Source organism: Schistocerca piceifrons, chromosome X, assembly GCF_021461385.2.
Source record: "Schistocerca piceifrons isolate TAMUIC-IGC-003096 chromosome X, iqSchPice1.1, whole genome shotgun sequence".
NCBI lineage: Eukaryota > Metazoa > Arthropoda > Insecta > Orthoptera > Acrididae > Schistocerca > Schistocerca piceifrons.
The window spans coordinates 720,181,847-720,205,345 of NC_060149.1; the positions used below are offsets into that span (position 1 = coordinate 720,181,847).

Here is a 23,499-nt window from a genome sequence, read left to right on the forward strand (position 1 = left end):
GTTTCAACCAAGTCTATCATCACAGATCCCACTAGGGTGTCTCTTAAACCCTGGTTCAAGAAATCAGTTTCTTGCAAGGCTTCTGCTTGTTTTATGCACCCCTCCCAGTCCTGGTGAGTAACATTGAAAAGAGTTTTGTGTGTTAGCTTCTCGACATCAGCAAGTATGAAAGTAGTATTTCTTTTCGCTACTTCTCGCTTTACTTGGGCCCATATCAGTTCAATAGGATTATAATGGCAGTTATACGGTGGTAGACGTACCACTTGGTGTCCCATTTCGTTTGCCAGTTGATCTAATTGGTAAGTCTTCTTGGTACCTATGATTTCTTCTTTAAACAGGAGTTCAGCCTTAGTTTCATTGACTGAAAATGAAACATACTTTCTCTTTAACCACTCCATAATATCTGCCTAGCGTCAATTTGAATGTGGCAGCTTTTCTATCTGAATGGAGTGGTAGCTGGCACTATCCGTCACAATAATTGACCATTCTTCAGCACAGACAACAGTCGAATAAACCAATTCTTAAGAACTTCTCCATTCATTTCTGAATGGTAATCGGATTGGCAAGAACTTTTCCCACCATGGTAAACAAGTTTGGCCTCTGGTATGAAGACTGTGGTTAATGAACCAGCTTGGGCGATGATTACTCGGCCACCTCTACAAGTATTCACTTTCAAACCACCATTTCCTTTGGAGCCGTGCCATATATACTTATTGGTGTGGTTCTGTGAAACCCAAGTTTCATCCAAGTTCACTACAGGCCTGGTGTCTTCAGCACACAAGAAATGCATTGTACGCAAAAGTTTCACTCTTGATGCTGCAATGTCTCTGCGTTCCATTAAGAATTTCTGTCCATCATTACACTTCTTGAATCGGAAACCAAGGGGATGGAGAAGATGAAGAGCCCGAGTAATTAATTTTTTCATGGAGGTCAGCCTGTATGTTTTTAGCCATTGGATACTCTCCTCTGTCATAATATCCAAGTACAGTTCTACGCCTGAGCTCTTTGTTAAAATCCTCAAAGTCGGTTGATTTCTGTTCACATTTGTATCCCTTTCTTGGAGATTCGAAACACTCATTCATGTCTGGAGATTCTGCCAATGACACAGATTTGCTAATACAGCCTATGGTTGATTTGGAGACACCACACGCTTTAGCAGTAAGGTTATGAATTTGGGCAAAATGTAAGTTAATACTCGCTTCTTCATTGTCGGCCAGATCAGTAAAGAACTTGAGTACATTCAATATGATAATTTTCAATTGTTTACGAATGTCTTTCCACCCTTTACGCACACCAACCAGAGGAGTACTACCGGTAGGCCATTGCTCCTGCATTGTTGTTCACCACCGAACACATGTCAAAGCACCATTCTAAAGACAATAAGAGACTGAGATGAAACATGAACACTCAATATAGCTCAGTAACACTGAGCTTTCAGCTGCTCTGACTGCACCACTAACGGTACCTACATGGCAACAAAGCCGAGAGGCAGGTAAATCACAGCTCGCAGCCCCTGCTGGCGGCAGGCAGTGACCGTGACCTTGAGGACTCTACTTGTGTGCCAGCCAGTCTAGTATTACATTTACAGACATCAAAAAAAGTTTTGCATCACCTTGGTTCCAAGAGTTCTGGAACATGTACAGAAAATTGGAATAGAGATCAACATAAACATCATTTCCGCCCTTTTTGTTGCTCATGAAAACCACACGTTGCATGTTTTACCACCATTCAGCAAGACCTTAAGAGGTGGTGTCCCGATTGCTGTACACACCAGTACTTTTAATGCCCAGTACCACATCCTCTTGCATTGATGCATGCCTTTATTCGTCGTGGCATACTATCCACAAGTTCATCAAGGCCCTATTGGTTCAGCTTGTCCCACTCCTCAATGGTGATTCGGCATAGATTCCTCAGAGTGGTTGGTGGGTCACATCGTCCATAAACACCCTTTTCAATCTATCCCAGGCATGTTCGATATGGTTCATGACTGGAGAACATGCTGGCCACTCTAGTTGAGCAATGTCATTATCCTGAAGGAAGTCATTCACAAGATATTAATGATGGGTGTGCTAATTGCCGTCCATGAAGACAAATGCCTCACCAATATGCTGTCAATATGGTTGCATCATTCTGTCGGAGGATGGCATTCACGTATCATACAGCCATTACTGCGCCTTCCATGAGCACCAACGTCGTACGTCAGCCCAACATAATGCCACCCCAAAACAGCAGGGAACATCCACCGTGCGGCACTCGCTGGACAGTGTGTCTAAGGCATTCAGCCTGACCGGGTTGCCTCCAAACACATCTCCGACGACTGTCTGGTTGAAGGCATATGCGACACTCAGCAGTGAAGAGAACGTGATGCCAGTTCTGTGCAGTCCTTTCGGCGTGTTGTTGGGCCCATCTGTACTATGCTGCAGGGTGTTGTGGTTGCAGCATGTCATCAACAATTTATGTCTCTCTGTATCTCCCCCATCTCCGAACAACATCGCTTCGGTTCACTCCGAGATGCCTGGACACTTCTCTTGTTGAGAGTCCTTCCTGGCACAAAGTAAATGTGCGGGCACAATCAAACCACGGTATTGACTGTCTAGGCATGGTTGAACTACAAACAAAATGAGCTGTGTACCTCCTTCCTGGTGGAATGACTGGAAGTGATCAGCTGTCAGACCCCCTTCATCTAATAGGCGCTGCTCATGCATGGTTGTTTACATCTTTGGGCGGGCTTAGTGACATCTCTGAACAGTCAAAGGGACTGTGTCTGTGATACAATATCCACAATCAACATCTATCTTCAGGAGTTCTGGGAACTGGGGTGTTGCAAAACTTTTTCATGTGTGTATTTAAAATAGTGTTCTCATAGTATCCATTTCTATTGAAAAAAGTGTTATCTTTAGTTACATCATCAGGATTAAAATAAATTTTAGTACTTAACATTGGGACTTTTATGATATCGTGGTAACTTGCCAGCTGTGCTGCATTTGATCTGATTAGTTGTTCTGATATGCAGTGCTTGTAACTAAATGATACTGTTTATTACAGAATGGCAACAAGCTGTTTCTTCGAATGAGAATAACATCATAAATAATTCAGTTCTTGATTCACTGGCTTACGTTTGTAAACATTACTGGGATGAACCAAAGGGAAACTTATTTTCACCGTTAACTTTATGCCAGCAACATGGAATAAGCGAAAAGCAGTTCCAGTGGACAGCATTAACCGTGCGTGCTTCATTGCATGCATGGGATGACATTGAAGCCCTCTTATTTACAAAGGCAAGATATATTTTTTGCAATGAGAAGCTAATTGTGAGATGCTCTTTAAATATATGTTGTACCTGTAGTAAGATTACAGATGTATTGAGAAATCTTTACAAAACTGCAACACATTAAGGTACATTTGAAGTAGAAGATAGCCTGCTATCTACTGAATATTAGAAATTGCCCAATGACTGTGCAAGTGTGAAACTGTCATTTGACGGCTTTTGTGATGTACTCTGAATGTGGAAGGACTAATATAATGTGTGTGTGACTGTTAACAATCATTTTTCACCTGTGTATAGATGTTGGTAACTACATAACATAACTAATGAAATCATAATTGTGCTACTGTGATATGAAAAATGAAGGTAATAATAATTGTCATTTGAGAAATAATACCATGTAACCATGTAGATTTTTTGCATAAAAGCAAAATGCATGGAACCACAGCACGTTGTTATTTAATAAGTAATATCTCTACGTGTTGGAAAGCCGTTCTCAAGGCAAAATTTCAGTTAATGGGAAAGGACAGTTTTTCACAAGACTATCTTTTCACTGGAACAGAAACGCTCTTATGAGATTAGTGCATGAAAATGAAGATTTATTTTTGAAAGTCATTGACAGCTGCAAGCCACTGCACCAATCATTGATACTATGCAGATTTTCCTGCATTTTGGCATTGCAACCTCCCCAAAGGTAAGTGTATTGTCCAAGTACAGACTCACAGATTTTCTAATGCTCCAATTACATGGTATTGTTGTAAAGAATTGAAAATTTATCATCCACATGGTAACAGCAGGTGAGATGGATCAAGTATACCAACTGACCTAAACCCCCTATGCAGTATAGTTTCTTCAGTGCTGTAATAACAAGAAGTTAATTTGTGAAGGAAATCAGAGCCTGAATCTCAGTGATAGACTGAAACTGCGTCCCAGATTTCTGCTTTCCATGGACAAGACTTTACCATAGAGCTCAGATGCTAGTTCACTGAAATCTCGTGATGGATAGTAACTGCACATTGATCAAATTACTTTAATATTTGATAGCATTACTATAATCTGTAATTTTCATTTGTGACCCAACAAATACTAACATGTCTTTACAGAGTTGCATTTAGACACTATGTTTACTTTTCCTTACATTGAGAGACTAGGCACTTTTTTAATAAAAGAATGCCAAGCCAGTTTCAAATAAAAAATGCACTGGTCATTGGGGGACAGAGAGGTAGGTGTCTAAAAGTGCAACAGAGTTGGTGGTTGGCTTTTGATATTTTAATTTAGTCAATTTAAAAATCCAGTTGTTAATCAACAATAAATTTATCTATAGCAATGTGTGTATCTATGAGGACAGGATTTCAGCATGCTGTGTTCCAATGTGGGAGATGAAGAAACTGTTTGGATATCAGCACAGTAGGAACATAAAGCATTCAAAATTATTGTCTTTTCAGAGAAGAAAAATATTAGGGAACAAGGTGAAAAATCCTACTTTGTTACTAATTGAGGAGTGCCCCCATTGATGTTAGCTTGCAAAAAACTAGTGGTTACAAAATGTATAACAGGAAATTAACATCACCTTTTATACATTGTGTGTCCCTTTGGAATCAAATCTGGAAGCTGGAGAGATTGAATAAGAGTCCTTGACTGCTCTTTCCATCAACCTGTCATCTTATAAAGTTGTGTCCCCAGCACAGAAGACAACTTGTTGGTCATATGACCTCCTTCAGCAGAGGCTGTTACACTGTCAATTTGAACCTATAATTGTGCTTTTTGCAGGATGCCCCTTGCCCAGATCAGTCTCTATACCTACAGACGGCAAGATCTGTAGTACTGACAGTGAAACAACACTTCTCATTAATGTATCCTGTTTGGTTATTACTCAAATATTCACACATTTACACTGTCTTTTAGAACACTCGGCATAGCTTTCTTAATTGTATGGTAACTTTTCTGACAACTTTCGAAATATGATACACATGTCCAACTCTCTGGTACGCACTAGACAAGAGTGAATATGACATATTCACAATTAAGTTACACCCGATATAGAGTACAACATGTCCGGCTCTAGAGAACACCCGAATCAGTGTGTCTATTACGTATTCACATCTAAGTAATGCACGATACTGAGATATGTGTCTGACCCTCCAGAATGCCCAAAAGAGAGATACATGTCCAGAAGGTGTTCAAAGCACTTCAGTTGCAATATTTTTGCTCTTTTGGTTCTCAAAACTAGTGAAATTTAATAAACAACAACAATAGACTTGTAGGGTTACCATGAGAGATTGTTATACTAAAAACTGGTTTAAACACAATGAAAAGTATATAAAGTAGTTTAGGTAGTAAGTAGTAAAGTAGTTTAGGTAGTAAGAGAAGTTAGGTATTTTGGTGCCTAGCACCTGAACGTGCTGACCAATCAGGAGCAAGTTCAGTACAATTGATGGACTCTCCCATGCAGCTGGTACGTATTGTACCATCTGTTGCTTGTACCTCACTCCACTTTTGTAGCATATACTATTTCACGTGTATCAAGCTACATCAAGGCGAGATTCTAGCAAAATAAAATACTGGCAGCCACAGCCAGGAATATCACACATCTCCCTCCTTCTTAGATTTCCAAAATTGGCCTGTCCTCAAAGACATCTAACAAATTTGGAAATGAGAAAATTTTTCCCCAAATTTGGAATAAAATTGAATTTTCCCATCTCTAAGGAGCTCCCCCACAAAAAAAAGAAAAAAACCTAGGAAATTCCTGTTCCTAAAATATCACCCCAATTAACCAAAACCATTGACTTACTAATGCTACACATATACTTTCTCATCTCAATTCTATCAATAAACCTTCACAAAACACACACTACATCATGAACTTTTTCTTGCTACAAAATATCATTTATGATTTTCAGCTTATAGCTATTTTCTATAGTCTTGTTATTCAACAATAAACATCAGCACCTGAACCATTAAATCTCCTCATAAACACTCACTACACTTATTGATGTTTATATATGATAGGGACTAAACAATATATGTCATTGGCGCAATGCTGTCCAGATTTACATAACACGTTTTCCATCTAAGATCAGCACAATGCCGTCCACTTTTACCTAATAACACCCCTTCTTTTCTGGCGCGATGCTGTTGCTCACCACATTGTTTTTGTCGTGTTGGGTGCCTTTGGCTGCTGAAGTCAACCACAGACACCTATCTCTGCCGTTTGCCACTTGCCAACATTGGCCTGCAGCAGGTGGAGCTGACAGGTGTTGCTTCCATGTCATCCACCTCACCTGCTGTACACTGCTCTGCTAACTGCTCCCTGAGGCATTGTTTCTCATAGCAATGAAATAAAACATAGTCCCTTTGGACCGCGCGCACACTTACAACTTTACACTTCGATTTTGCGTTTTCGCATTTTCACTTTCAGCTTCATGATGTGATGTGGATTAATTAGTGGCATTTATAAATTTTGTTGCCTAACGGTTCAAAGAAACTTACAGAAGTTCAAACAGGGTATAATTTCACAGTTCACACAGTGTCACTTTTTATCTTTTTCACTGTTCGTACACTGCTGATTCGGGCATTTTATGATAATCATTACAGTCCACTGTTCTCACTATGACTTTCACGTCTCACTCAGTTCACAGTTCTCGTTAATGGATAGTAGCCTCTTCTTTAAATACACATTCCCCAGTAAGGAGATGCTATGCATAAATTTTGTGTCCCTTTGGAAGTCAGATCTGGAAGCTGGAGAGATCTGGAGTGATTGAGTAAGTGTCTCTGACCATTTTTTTCCACCAACCTGTTGTGTTGTAAAGTTGTGTCCCCAGTGCAGAAGACAGCCTGTCGAGCGTGAGATCTTCTTCAGCGGAAGCTGCTATGCTGTCAGTTCTAGCCTTTGATTGTGCTTTTTGCAGGATGCCACTTGCCCAGGTTAGTCTCTGTATCTATAGAGGGCAAGCTCTGTAGTACTGACAATGATGGTAGGTGACAGTTCTCATTAATATATCCTATTTGGTTATTATTCAGATATTCACACATATACACTGCCTTATACAACACCTGACATAGCTTTCTTAATTTTGTGGTAACTATTCTGACAACTTCCAAAATATGATGCACATGTCCATCTCTCCGGTACGCACTAGACAGTGTGAATATTACATGTTCACAACTCAGTTACATCTGATATAGAGTACAACATATCTGGCTCTTCAGAACACCCGAATCAGAGTGACTATTACATGTTCACATCTAAGTAATGCACAATACTGAGATAAGTGTCCGACCCTCCAGAACTCCCAAAACAGATATATGTGTCCGGCCCTTCAGAACGCCCAAAACAGCGACTAGTGCAGCCAAAGTACTTTGTCTCCCAGTTGCGCCAGAGTGACCCGAAGGTGTTCGAACAACTTCGTTTGCAATATTGTTACTCTTATGTTTCTCAAAACTAGTGAAATTTAATAAACAAACACAATAAACTCATAGAGTAACCACTAAAAACTGGATTAAATACAATGAAAATTATATAAATAATTATTATGAGAAGTTAGGCATTTTGGTGCCTAGCATCCAAACATGCCAACCAATCAAAAGCAAGTTTAGTACAATCGGCGGACTCTCGCACGGAACTGGTACATACTGTATCATCTGTTGCTTGTACCTCACTCCACTTTTTTACCATATGCTACTTCATGTGTATCAAGCTGCATCAATTCAAGCTTCTAGTAAAATAAAATACTTGCAACCGCAGCCAGGAATATCACACTTTTCAGCATTTCCAACTAATTACAACTTTGCGGTATAGGCTCCAAGTAACTCCCAGGAGCTGGGACTAGGGACAATTGTGATCTACAATAGTGGCCATGTGGTTTCTCTGCCAGTGAGGATCTGTCCTGAGGAGATGCACAGGACTAAAACAGAAATAACGTCAAGGCCTCCTTCAGTGGAGTGCTGTTGAGGTTTTTTTTCCTATTTGGAAGTTGTAGGTGTGTACCAAATATTTGGACATGCCATTCAAGGCAGTGTGGAGCAGTGCTGTGTCGATTAACATGATTCCATTAGAGGTGCAGAATTTCTAGAACTCCACCAACATAAATCAAAGACCAAGGTGTCTGGGGATCTTCAAGGGCAAACAAATGTACTAGCACCTGATTGTTTTCGCCAAGGTTGTGGACTGCACACAAAACACAAAGGGGCATCTGCTGCGTCCCTCCACAACCAGGAGCTACATAGATCTGCAGAAATGACCTGAAAAAATCCAAATTTAGACAAGATCAAGGAGACATCATGGTGGGCCATGGTAAATACTGACCTGGGGAGAGGGTGGGGGGTGGTTGCTGTTGCTTACTCTGGCATATCCAACACTCCCTTACCATCCGGGCAATATCCGCACCTGTACCACCAAAGTAAACATGTTGCTGGGTGAGATGAATTAACAAGTTGCCGGATGAAGTTCTTCATCATTTCAACTTTCCAGTGGCCTTCATGGGGAAGGTGAAAGGGCTAATGTCAGAGGGTGCTGGGAATCAGCACCCGAGCTCAGCCCGTGGTACCTTGTAGCAACTCAATGCCAAGTGAGGATGGAAACTTGTGCCATCTGTTCCATTATGCTTGGAGGTCCAGGTGTGTCTGCTGTTTCTTACCCATGGGCCACCCCTGTGTTGTATATTGCAAAATCTTGGAGGACAGGGTCATTTGCCATGTGTTGTGCCATGAGGCATGTGACAATGGGGAGGTTGGATATGATGTCTGTGGCCTCACCTTCCAAATGAAAAAACGTACTTCTGGATCTTTGTCAACTCCAGGCAGTCACAAAAGGATGTCTGCATTGGCATGGGCAGCAATAAGGCGATACTGGATATCGTAGGCATATCCTGAGAGAAGAAGGGCCCACCATTGCAGCCTTTGTGCCATTTGGATTGATATTTCTGCTGATGACTTGAAAAGCGTCTTTAGAGATTTATGATCCATCATGAGCGTGAAGCGATGGCTATAGACCTAATCATGGAAGTGTTTGATTCCAAAGATGAACACCAAAGCCTCCTTTTCCACCTGACTGTAATTCCTCTGCACTGCCGTGAGGGCATTTGATGCAAATGCAATGTGTCGCTCCACATTGTTACTCATGTGGGACAAAAGTGCGCCGATCCTGCTGTCTGAAGCACTGACCACCAGAACTAAGTCATTTTGCTGCCATCGTGTGCCATTAAGGAAGTAGGCCGAAGGAGGGCCAGCTTCTGGTCATGGAACCCCATATTACATTGGGAGGACTACTTCCAGTACATGTTCTTACTGATGAAGTGGGGCAGCAGCTCCACAGTTGTGGCATATGGAATGCACTGCCAGTGGCATTTCAGCTGGCCCAAGACAGACTTTAGCTGGGACACGTCTCTGGGAACCTGTAATTGTTGGATAATGGACACATGCTGTGGCATAGGCCAGATACCCAACGCACTGAATATGTCCCCTAAATACTCAGCCTGGTGGATGAATAAATAGCATTGGCAAGATTACAGTGAAAATTTGTCATCATGAATGTGGAGAAGAGTGTCTCTAGGTTATGGGCAAGATCGGCCTATCCTTTCTACTGACCAGAATACCACCAGGGTAGTTTCACCATCACTCAATATCTTTAAAGTGTTTCTCCAAGTACCTCTGGAGCTTGTTTGGGCACTGACAGTGTCAAATGGGAGCATGGTATATTAGTACAATACAACTGGAGTATTGATAACAGCAATCTTTCAGGAGTCATCATCCAATGCGAATTCGAGTTATGCATCCCAAAGGTCAATTTTGATTAACACTTTTCCTCCAGTGAGACAAGAAACAATGTCCTCGATCTTGAGAATAGGATACATGGCTACCACAAATTGGGTGTTGATGGTGACCTTGAAGTTGTGCAGATGCAGATGGTGCCCAGTGACTTCTCCACCATCATGATGTGTAAGGCCCGTTGGCTAAACAACTAAACATAACTAGGGTGAGGGTGCCAACTTCCTGGGTGTGTTGCAATTCCAGTCGAAGCTTATCCTGTAGTGTAAACTCGACGCAGCGGATCTTAAAAATTTTGAGACTGCAATGGATAACAGCAAGATATGTGCCCAGAATCCGGAAACACCTATTGAAGACTTCTGTAACATTGACATGAGTTTCGCCAAGAGTTCGGTGGTGTAGGGGCATAGGCCCAGTATGTGGACTACTTCATAAGTGTCATGAATGTTGAAGGCTTTAAGGAAGTCTAGACCAAGCATCTTGGATGCCCCTGGGGCTGCCACCACCAAAATCGGAGCCGGTGTTACTGTGGTGCCATGGAAGAATCTGGGTTGGAAGCATCCCATACAGTAATGAGATCGTTACTAAAACTAGATAACGTGGTCTCGAGAGTGTGCAGTGGAGGAGACCCAATGGCTTGGTATGTGGTCCAGTAGATGGCAGTAGCCAACAACCCAATATTGATGACTGGTTTGTTTCCTTTTTGATCTGTATGGACATCAGTTTAATGGACATGGGAGGACAGTCCATACCAATGCCACATCTTGAAAGCTGGGCTGTGTAAGATCCTCCTCGGAGTCACTTCATGCTCAGTCCACAGACATTGGAGCGGAAGAGTGACTGTCTTCAGCCTCATGTCCAGACTCTCTGCAGGTGGTACACGTCAGCATGTGGAAACGACACTGGTGTCACGGGTGGCTAACAGGACACTGCTTGCAGGATGGTAACAGTCTGAAATGATGTGTCCTGGGAGGGTCTTTGTCTGACAAAATGGTGTTAATAGGCTTCCAACTCCGGATGGGAGGTAAATACGAGGGCTATGTCTTGTATAGAAGCTTCTGCCCAGATTGTTTGTTTGAAAGCTTTGATGATCCTCCTAGAGGCCTTCATCAGGTTTATGACCTAAAATCATATGTTTGACTACAGTCGATTCATAAGAGAGCTTGCATTGGTCATTGGAACATTGAAACCTGAATTCCCGGAAGAGACCCTGGAGCTAAGCTATTCGTTCCCTCTGGTTCTGGAATGTAACTTTGGCAGCTAAAATTTTTGTGCTGCACTGCTCCAAAGTCTATCTGAGTGTAGAAATAGTCAGCTAAGCTTTTCTTTTAGGAAGCGTATGGTACAGCTCCACTTTGAGAGGTAACTATTGTAAAAGCTGGTAGATTGCAGGTTCTGCATTCACGTATAGGAAGGCTTGCTGCTGCTCATCACCACGTATGTTGTACACTGTAAAGTGCTAATCTAATTGGTGTATGAATTAGGCCCAAGACTCAATTTTCCTGTCAAAGGATTGGTAGGGAAGTGATACTGATGTACCTGAACATACACGGGTGACAGGATGGGAACCTAACCCCGCTGTTACTGGAGTGGGTGTTTTGAAGGTGATAATTTGTTCCATTAGGACCTCGTTTGCCTGTTGCACCCTGTGGAGTAAGAGCAGCACCAGATGTATAATGTCTGCATTTTGCAGTACTGGTGCTGCTTGTTCGTGTTGTACCTGGGACATGGCACATGTGTTCTAACAGTTCAAAAATTCTCATCACCAGTGAAAAATCCAACTTTGTTACTAATTAAGGAGAACACTGGTAGATGTTACAAACAGCTGCTTCATTAGCTTGCAAAGAACTAGTGGTTACTGGGGGAAACAAGAAATTGCCCACATGTCTTTAGCAATTCCAATTAAATACAGTTCTGGGAGCCAGAACTAAAACAGGAAAAAACTACCACTCGAACTATTGCCTACTACAAAACCTAACTTCTTGGTGTGACACAGTCTTCTCTGATGGCACACTGACAAGTGCTTAAGTGATGGTCTCCAAGCAGTTGGCACATGACTTGACTTGCTCTCACTGATGGGAAGTGTCCTCAGTGGTCCCTGGATTAGATTAAATAGTTATCTTCAGGAAAAGACATGCTGCCCCCATTCTCTCATGACTGGATGGAAGCGTGGTTTTGCTGATGCCTGGTGAGGTACCCCGTGGTCTGAGCTCCTCGTGTGTCACCTGATTATCTGGGTTTATAGTTGACATTTCCCCGTGGCTGCTACAGAATGCACTAGTGTCGCCTACTTTGACCCGCACATGATAACTGTTATGAATGTTGTGGCTGGTGCCCCTGTTCACCATAGGAAAAGACATCTTAGCATTACTGAAAACAGTCAACAAAATAACATATTAAAAAAAATTGCATTTTGATGTGTTGTGGCCACACAGTGCAATTCACTGTACTGGCTGCATGGCTCACTGTAAGAACACTTAGTCCTAAATAGTCGCATAGTTGCTTCAGTCACATGCTTTATTTCATCAACTTATATATGCTTTTTTTTATCCTTATCACTAGTTTTTATTCATAGCATTCAGATTGCACTAATTATAGCACTCACTGAAATTTTTACTTGTGATTATATGCATTTTTTTCATTCCAACAAAGACATTATTGTTCCCCTTGAAATGCCCAGTATGAGATAGCATTTATTTGTCCATTTCAGTAAGTCATATTATTATGCCATATGTGAGTAGTATGTACAGTTGACGGAATGATTGAAAAACAGAAATATTTTTGAAACTAACTTTAGTGTACATGTGACAGTTTGCTGAGGTACTGTTTATAATACAGTGGGAAGAGTAAAGGACTTTTTTTTATTTTTAGAGTTGGCTTGGTGGGAAGAAATTGAAGACTGCTGTTCCTGTGGAGCCGCTTATGTTGAAGCTTCACGAACTTGGTGCACCAAATGATGTACTGTGTAAATATTTGGCTTTCATAGACAATACTGGGAAACGACTAAACATTGCTCGTAAACTACAATGCCACAGAACTGTTATTGATGTGAGTAGACACTGAAATTCTATGAAACTACTGTACTTCTAATGCAGTCCTTATTGCACAGATTTTTTTCCTTCATTCAATAATGTGTCTTTGTAATTGCATTCTAAGAGTACATGCAATACATTAATGATCCCAAACTGAAGAATATTTATGCCAAAGATGTACATGATACACTGATAATCTCAAAGTGAGGAACATAGTATGTATTGTCAAATTATGATGTAACAGACAGAGATAGGTTTAACTTTAGTAAAGGCTGTCCTTAGTTATCTGGTGAGCAAGATGTATGAGACAGGCGAAATACCCTCAGACTTCAAGAAGAACATAATAATTCCAATCCCAAAGAAAGCAGGTGTCAACAGATGTGAAAATTACCGAACTATCAGTTTAATAAGTCACAGCTGCAAAATACTAACGCGAATTCTTTACAGACGAATGAAAAACTGGTAGAAGCGGACCTCGAGGAAGATCAGTTTGGATTCCGTAGAAATGTTGGAACACGTGAGGCAATACTAACCTTATGACTTATCTTAGAAGAAAGATTAAGAAAAGGCAAACCTACGTTTCTAGCATTTGTAGACTTAGAGAAAGCTTTTGACAATGTTAACTGGAATACTCTCTTTCAAATTCTGAAGGTGGCAGGGGTAAAATACAGGGAGCAAAAGGCTATTTACAATTTGTACAGCAACCGGATGGCAGTTATACGAGTCGAGGGGCATGAAAGGGAAGCAGTGGTTGGGAAAGGAGTGAGACAGGGTTGTAGCCTCTCCCCAATGTTATTCAATCTGTATATTGAGCAAGCAGTAAAGGAAACAAAAGAAAAATTCGGAGTAGGTATTAAAATTCATGGAGAAGAAGTAAAAACTTTGAGGTTCGCCGATGACATTGTAATTCTGTCAGAGACAGCAAAGGACTTGGAAGAGCTGTTGAACGGAATGGACAGTGTCTTGATAGGAGGATATAAGATGAACATCAACAAAAGCAAAACGAGGATAATGGAATGTAGTCAAATTAAATCGGGTGATGCTGAGGGAATTAGATTAGGAAATGAGACACTTAAAGTAGTAAAGGAGTTTTGCTATTTAGGGAGTAAAATAACTGATGATGGTCGAAGTAGAGAGGATATAAAATGTAGACTGGCAATGGCAAGGAAATCGTTTCTGAAGAAGAGAAATTTGTTAACATCGAGTATAGATTTAAGTGTCAGGAAGTCGTTTCTGAAAGTATTTGTATGGAGTGTAGCCATGTATGGAAGTGAAACATGGACGATAAATAGTTTGGACAAGAAGAGAATAGAAGCTTTCGAAATGTGGTGCTACAGAAGAATGCTGAAGATAAGGTGGGTAGATCATGTAACTAATGAGGAGGTATTGAATAGGATTGGGGAGAAGAGAAGTTTGTGGCACAACTTGACTAGAAGAAGGGATCGGTTGGTAGGCCATGTTTTGAGGCACCAAGGAATCACAAATTTAGCATTGGAGGGCAGCGCGGAGGGTAAAAATCGTAGAGGGAGACCAAGAGATGAATACACTAAGCAGATTCAGAAGGATGTAGGTTGCAGTAAGTACTGGGAGATGAAGAAGCTTGCACAGGATAGAGTAGCATGGAGAGCTGCATCAAACCAGTCTCAGGACTGGAGACCAAAACAACAACATAGTTATTTTAGATTTATTTCTGGTTTTATGTATTTACAGTTTTCCATGATGTGGACAACTACATACAGTTATACAGGTTCTCCCTCTACAAACACTTATTAATGAAAGTATAATTGTGTTGGGTATCAAATAAAATTTGTGACTGGATTTTGGAGTTCTTGGAAGAGAGGGGGCAGCATCTTATCACGGATGGAGAATCAGTGACAAATGTAGAAGTAACTTAATTGAAGTGTGTTGGGATCCTTGCTATTCATGTTGTGTATTAATTACCTAACGGACATTGTTAAAAGTAAACTCAGGTTTTTTGCAGATGATACAGTTAACAGTAATTATGTGCTGTGTGAAAAAAAAAATCTGCACAAATATTCAGTCAAATCTTGGTAAGATTTCCAACTGGTACAAAGATTGGCAACTTCTTGTAAATGTTTAGAAATTTAAAACTTTACTCCTTGCAAAACATAAAATTGTGGCATCCTACAACTGCGATATCAATGAGTCACATATTGGAATCAGTTAACTCATACAGAACCTGAGTGTAACAATGTGCAGTGATATAAAATGAAATGATCACATAGCCTTAGTCATAGGTAAAGCAGGTGGTTGGCTTAGGTCTATTGCTAGGACACTGGAGAAATGCAATCCACCTGCAAAGGAGACTGCTTATGAATCAGTCATGTGACCCATCTTAGAGTATTGCTGGAATTTGTGGTATGTATACCAAATAAGGCTAACCAGACATGTTGGGCATACACAAAAAAATGGCAGCACGAATGGTCACAGATTTGTTTGGAGAGGAGGGAAAAAATAGCAATCATGAATTGGCAGACACTTGACGATAGATACCTTTCATCTCATGAAGCCTACGTATAAAGTTTCAGGAAACTGTATTAATGCTTTGAGTGCTGCAGACGTGAAATCCCACCATGCTTCACCTTTCCACAGGGGCTGTAGAGATTGTTAGCCGCTGCAGTGGTATTTCCCATTAGTGCTGCATTCACTGTCACAGCCTGGTTGGCCCCCCAGTGATGGCTTTAACCGTCAGTTAGTTCTGCTACCTGTGGTCCTGTAGACGTCTGTAGCCACTCAGCAGTATTTCTGTCAGATTTCACAGTTGCTGTTTGACATTCATGCTAGCTGGTTCCCCATAATCATTTGCATTGTGCTTCCGTGTTGTTGTTTAGTTTTCAGCAGTATTTCCGTCGGATTTCACAGTTGCTGTTTGACATCCATGCTAGTTGGTTCATGTGATCATCTGCATTCTGCTTTTTTGGTGTCGTGTAGCTTTCTGCTTATTCGTCAGGATTTTTAGACTGCTATCACTTTTGAGTTCCCCAATAAATGGCATGTCACCGTGGTTGCACTAACAAAGAGATCACCAGGGGTGACAGTGACAGTGATAGTTAGTGTGTCATCTTGAATGACTTTAGTGATGATAATGATGAAGATGATGATGATGATGATGATGATGATGATGATGATGATGATTCAGAAGAATCTCATAGTAATACACATCTACGTATTTCACCTAGTAGAGCTCATCAGGATAGTTCTTCTTCAGTTTCTGAAAGTGAAGACGAATCAATCCGTAAAAGGCCACACCTTAATGACAAATTTGATTGACAAAAGCACGATTTCAGTCCAACACTACATGCATTTGATGACTCATCTTCAGGACATAATTGCCAACTAGCACCTGATTCAAGCTTTCTATCCTTTTTCATGCTATTTCAGTCAGAAAACCTGATGAAATTTATAGCACTTGAAACAAACTGATTTTACACTTTTATCGTGGCAAATACATCAGAATGAGTTCATTTTTGACTGCCCACCTGGAAAGATACTGGTTTTGAGGAACTGTATTGCTTCCTTGGTATTTTGCTTCTCATGTGCCATGTTAAAAAGTTGAGATGTACTTCTGAGTGCTCCAGTTTTCGGTGAAATTATGTCCCATGACAGTTTCATGTTACTTTTGAGAATGTTGCATTTTAGTGACAACTCCCAACTGTGAAGATAACAGTTGGTTTAAAATTAGGAGAATAATTGAAACAGTTTGTATTGCATTACACAGTGTGTTTAATCCATAAAAAAAGGTCTGTGTCGATGAACGCCTATTATTGTTCAAAGGTCGCTTATCTTTTAAACAATTCATTCCTTTGAAACAAAGAAGATTCAGAATCAAGGCAATTGTGTTGAGTGACTGTAAAACTGGATACATCTTGGATTTCATTGTATACACAGGCACACCACCAGAAATTGAGGTCCATAATTTAAAGAAATCCGGTGACATAGTGGCAACAGTAATGAAACCATATTGTGAACATGGACATATCCTGGTGTTTTTTTTTCCATGTTGTAGACCTTTGTGTTTTGAATGATCACACTCTTCACAGATTGGTAACAGGGAGAAAAATACCATTAGCAGATTTTCATTTGTCTGGTATGAGAACTTGTGTAAAAATTTGCTACAGCTTGGAGAAGAGATTGGAAATGAAGACACTCTGATGACGGGAATCCTCTGCGCTTTGCTGGAAGGCACTTTTCAGATGTCATTCCAAGTGACCAGTCCAAGAAACACGGACAATGGTGTAGATATGCAGTCTGCGCAGAACAGAATTTGTGCCAAGAAATGAAATATGAATGCAAAACATGCAATGTACCCTTGTGTGTTATACCACATTTCGAAACATACCACACAAAGAAAAACTTTCAGCCACGTTAATACATCTGAAAGATGAAATCAGGCCCTTACTTCTGAAAAAAAATATTTAAAAGTAAAAAAGTTAAAAAAAACAAAGAAATGAAAAAATAAGCACAAAAATAAAAAAAATTAACTTCAATGAAATGAGCACCCTTAGCTGCTTACAGGCGTTGACATACGTCAATGGGGACAGATGAAAATGTGTGCCCCGACTGGGGGACTCAAACCCGGGATCTCCTGCTTACATGACAGATGCTCAATCCATCTGAGCCACCGAGGACACAGAGGATAGCGCGACTGTAGGGATTTATCTCTGGCACACCTCTGCGAAACCCACATTCTCAACGTATTGTCCCGCACTACATTTGTAGTGCCCCCGCCAATTATACTCATTACTCGTGGCACGTTGCCGATTCCTGTAAGAGTTCGGGCACTGTTTGTGCGTTCGCACAGAAGAAGAAGATGGTCAAGTGACCAGTGAGCCTTAACTATATATTTATTAAGATGTATCTGTTCTTTCGGACATGTCCGGCAGAATAGATACCATCTTAGTAAATAAATTTTAACTTTGCCAGTATCGGTCCAAATCCCGGATGAGAAAGAAGGATGGGAAATATAACATCGCATAAAAATAAATAAATAAAAACCCAGAATTAGCTGAGCTTGAAGAGCCTCTCCAAGTGAATTACTGTACTGACAAACATATTATGTACAAACATTTGAATCATCCAGTCCATGCTGACAAACACAGACTGGTTGCTTCAAGTCCAAGGCCATAATCAACAAAACAAAAAAAGAATTATTCATATTGATTGTTTTAGTCATGAATAACGAAAATCATGAAAATCCCATAGAAAAAAGCTCTTTCAGTATTTCCAGAATTTTCCAATTTTTAGGCAACTTTTCCAAACTTTTCTTTAATTCAAACCTTGCCTGTGTGTGTGTGTGTGTGTGTGTGTGTGTGTGTGTGTGTGTTGCGTACAAAAATCTGATAATTCTCAGTGGGCCAAATGAAACTTAGATGTATACAGAGACCTTATGATGATTCACAAGAACTAATTGCAAATGAAAGAAAGCCTTTGGTGAGGAGTTACATGTTAGCAGCATAAGCAGTTTCAGTGTACATTATGTCTCTCGAGCAATTCATATCCCGATTCAAAGCTATGGAATAAATATCCAGATAAACTGTGTTTGTTTGTAACATTGGTGATCACACTCAGACTGCCAGACAGTCACAACTGCCATGGCTCCAGAAATACTCAGCACAGGGTGAAGTCTGCCAAGCGAAGAGGTCAGGTACAGACAGCAACCTGTGGAGATGGCCATTAGCACAGGTAAACGGATTAGGCAACCTCAAGGGCGTGCTCGACATGACGAGCCGGTCGTGCAGCTGCAGCAACCAAAGGGCTAACTGAGGAATCTCAGAATATACTACAATCCCATACATATCACTCCCATAGGGACAGTGAAGACAAGATTTGACTAATTACAGTATGCACATAGGCATTTAAGCAATCATTCTTGCTGCACTCCTTATGTGAATGGAACAAGAAAAATCATTACTCTGTGGTACAACGGGAAATACCATCTGCCATATACTTCACAGTGGTTTGCAGAGTAGAGATGTAGTGTTCCATTTTCTAAATTGAAGAATTGTTTGTTCACCATACCTCGCCTCTGAGTTCTTGTAACCTTATTATTTCATCTCACTTGCATGACTTAAAAGTGAACTATGTGAGACTTTTATATTCAGTCTTCTTTACAGTTTCATTCTTACTGAATTCCTCTCCCCACCCCAAATCACCCAACTTCTACCAATTGTCAAGAGGTGACATCAACTCTACAGTCAGTCTGTAAATGAGTAAAATGTGAGCATATTTATTTACACTATACACAAGGTGATTTAAACTATACATAACTTAGTCTCTTGCTTCTCTGTTCCACTTTAGCACTCTTACAATAACTGAATTGTTTATAGAATAACGTTGATCACTGAATATGAGAGTCCATCACTGTATATCAATAGCAACATGCTACTAATTAGTTTTTGTATTGGTCTCACTGCAAATTTTGTGGGATCTTTTCGGTCCATAGTGTGCAGCATCTTAAAAGTATGCATGGAGGGTTACATTTGCATTTGCATGCTGCGAGTTGAAGTGAAGACGGCATCCATTGGTGATGTCCTTAATGTCACACATAGGAGGACAGTGATTCCCAGAGAGTGAGGCTTACAGTGGCCCACTGGCAACTTGTTTAAATGAATCTTCTTCAGAGACGTGAGTGGCGCATGGTGTGCCACGTGCAGCCAACAAAGACACTGTCAATGCTGCACTCCACATTCCTCCCCCCTCCTACCCTCCCCCCTCCCCAAAATTGCGCACTATGGTGGAAACCACCGGGAACATCTGCGAGAAACTGGAGGTCGGGCAGCCATCCAGAGGCACAGGTGGGTGCAGCAGTGATGCTGCTGAGGTTGCCGAAGACTATGAGATTCATCCAGGTTCAATGTCCGTGACTGACATCACTGTGAATGGAAATGGATGTGACTACTGCAGCACCAGTTGTGTAGGTGAGCAAGGGCTGAACTCCATGATGGAGTCATCTGTCAAGCAATGAGCCCTAACATTAGGAACTGTCAAAGGCTACTTAGGGGCTGCAGTCAAGTTTGCAGGCAGTATTTCTGAAAAATGAAAGTCTACAGTAGGATCACAAGAATCACAAATACGAAGTTAGTTGTGGTTCCATTGATGGGTGTGCGGCCACTGTGGTCGAGCTGTTCTAGGCGCTTCAGTCTGGAACCACGCGGCTGCTACGGTCGCCGGTTCAAATCCTGCCTCGGGCATGGATGTGTGTGATGTCCTTAGTGTGATGTCCTTAGGTTAGTTAGGTTTAAGTAGCTCTAAATATAGGGGACTGATGGCCTCAGATGTTAAGTCCCATAGTGCTTAGAGCCATTTGAGCCATTGATGAGTGCCTTTTTTTGACCTGATTAGTACAATGAGCTTGGCCAGTCATCTGAGTGACGATGCCAAGTTCCTAGTTATCAGGCTTGTTTTATTCATGATAGAAAACATTGTCCTTTGTGTGGAACTTTGGAACTTTATAGCGAAGTTGGCATCCAAAGCAGGGTGTTGAGGATGAAAGAAATGCAGTAAAGTGCACTGATGATGAACATGTAATAATTCTGCCAACATGTTGTGAAAAGGCAGAGTAAGATAGATGATAAGAAACAACAAAAAAGCACTTTCCCTCCACTGCAAAACACAAAGTTTGGACATCTGCCCCTCTAAAGTGTAAATGTAGTGTTCAGTTTCACTATTTGTCTGATTAGAGAACAGAGCAATTTGGACATGCTGAGTCCATTTTGTTGGCAAAACTGTTGAAATTGCAATGAGGGGAATTGTTAATCATTGTCCAAAATGGTAGTTTGTGGCAATCCTTCTAAACAAAGGAAAGAACCGAGTGCTTTGGTAGTGCAAGTGCTAGTTGTCAAATTCATTAGAATGACAAATGCTATCTACTGTATGCATTAACCATAATTAGCTAGCTTGTGTTCTGGAAAGGACCAGCAAAATCAATGTGGATTCAGTGCCAAGGACCCTCAGGTTGAGGCCAGTTGAAAAATCATTTGCACTGCGCTGCTTGGTTGCCCATGCAAGCTTGGAAATGGGCAGTCATTGATTCAATCTGCTTACGAAAATCAAGCCATATAAAATGCTCACATTCTCCAGTCCATTGGAAAGGAACATTTTTATACCAGAGGCAATGCAAATGAGCAGCAGTTTGCACTGCATTTGGAGTGTATTTAATGTAATAAGTAAGTTTTCCAAGAACTGCTTGTAGTTCCCATAAATTTTTAGGGGAAGATATCAAACCATCTGAAATCAAAGGTACTCCACACAATGGTGAGGGCAGTTGCATTACATACTACCTGAGCACTCACTATATGTCATTTAAATGCAGTTACTGAGAAGATCATTAGGATTTCTCTGGTTGAGCACATCAACAATACAATGATCCGACAACTGGCTGGAGTGGCTCCAGTCAATGAAAATATGCAAGAATGGAGACTTCAGTGGTATGGACACATCATACTGGCACCACCTACCTTGGTCATCGGCTTAGCCTATCATCTCAGTGTTGAAGGCCAGAGCCAATGTGGAAGACCTAAATTACCTTGGCTGCATGTAATAGCAATAATAATAATAATAATAATGATGATGATGATGACGATGATAATAATAATATACTGACCAGCAGGTATCAGAAGGTATCTTTTTCATTTCCCCATCCAGGGGAAGTAGAAGGTATGCATCAGCCAAATCAATTTTAGGAAAGGCTTGTCCGCCTGCAAGGTGATCTATAAGCTCCTCAAAATGGGAAAGAATCAATAACTGTTTGAGTGTTGGCTGTAGCTTTAAAGCTTTCTCGAAGTCTGATTTTACCATTTGATTTTCTTGTAATAACTAAAAGAGATGTCCATTCACTTGCAGAAATGGGTTTCAAAACATCATTGTCTTCCAATTTGTTAAGCTGAGAACAATTTCATCAAGAATAGTTTCAGATGCCAAATGTGTGCAGTAAAACTTTGGTTGTGCATTGTTCTTGAGCATCATGTGCACTTGAAAATCCTTTGCATATCCCAATGTATCATTTAACAAATGTCCATATTTTTCATGCAATTGGTGAATGCTGGCATGAGGCACTTAAGTATCGATAGCATGAACATCATCTTCAGTATCTGGACCAAACAAATCAAATGCATCCAGGCCAAAAATATTGGTACTAAAGCATGACTGAGCTACTGTGAAAGCCACTAATGTAGTCACATTTTTATATTTTGCTTGCAAAGTACATGTCCTGAAAACAGAGGTACTTTCGCCTTTGTAGACTGTGAGGTGCAGACATGATTTCTGTAGCTTAGAATGCCACAGATACTCATATCTGTTCCATTTAATTAAAGTGACTGAAGCACCAGAGACTAACTGAAACAGTGTACTTTGATTGCAAATCTATAAAGAGAAGGACATTTGTGCCTGCTTAGTACTATACTCAATTAGGATAGGGTCTAGCTCCACAAAGTCTTGCACTTCCTGAGATTCAATCATTTTGAGTACATCAAGTGAGACCAGGCTTGTGATGCTTGAAACTCTCAGCCCATATTATGCTGTCAGTAAAGTTCTGAATAATTGCATCACAAAGCATTTCATCATGAAATGAAACTTCACATGCACATTTAAATTTACAATTCCTAATCATGTCCTTGAGCTCAGTGATCCATCCCTTATGAGATTGATTGCTATGATAATGCCTACGATAATATTTGGAACAAGCAGCAGCTACATGAGTCTGTGACTCAAAAAATTTATCAGTTTTGCTAATGACTTCCTCATAGAGTAGGGTTTGGGCTCTGCTTGAGGAAACAGCTTCTTACACAATGTAAATATGTTCACTTTTGCCCTGGAAAAAAGAAAGGATGTTGTGGGCCACATGAGATTTTGTGGGCTGCAAAATGTTGCTCCAACTGCAACTGGTTTTCCACCCAGTCCTCTTGTTTTGCTCTGAAAGAACAGAAGGAAGGACGCAGCACTTGAACACAGGAATTCTGTGCTTCAGCCGTACTTTGCTGCTGGGCTTGTTGTGCATCCAGCAGTCTGGTAATGCTCAACAATTATGTTTGTATTTGTTGGCTCTGAAACTAAATAAGTGCAGTGTGTGATGTCTCTCCTGTGGTTGCCATTTTATACAAAAAATATTCCACACACTTCAATACAATATGAAAATAGTAGAAAAATAAACAGTAAATTTCAATAATTTTGAAACTGCTGGGAAAAAGTTGATTGATTTGATTATAGGTGACACACAATCCTGTTCCATGGATCCACAGTGGACATGGCCTGAGTCCCAGAAATGTCTGTTGTGTTGATAGTTCGAAAGAGGTGGTGTAGACTCTACAGACATTCAGTAAATGAGTAAAACATGAGTGTATTTTTTACACTTTATACAAGGTAATTGAATTATACATAACTTAGAATCTCTTCCTTCTCTGTCCCATACTAGTGCTCATA

The 23,499-nt window shown here is 40.6% G+C and overlaps 1 protein-coding gene across 2 annotated transcripts in view; it reads left to right on the plus strand.

The window, feature by feature from the left end:
- LOC124721508 (spermatogenesis-defective protein 39 homolog) overlaps positions 1–23,499 on the plus strand; it is a 116,173-nt gene that overhangs the window by 82,738 nt on the left and 9,936 nt on the right. For both annotated transcript variants that reach the window (XM_047246524.1, XM_047246525.1), the window contains 2 exons: positions 3,046–3,278; positions 12,902–13,078. In XM_047246524.1, the coding sequence (XP_047102480.1) occupies positions 3,046–3,278; positions 12,902–13,078 (410 nt within the window). The remainder of the gene's footprint in view (positions 1–3,045; positions 3,279–12,901; positions 13,079–23,499) is intronic.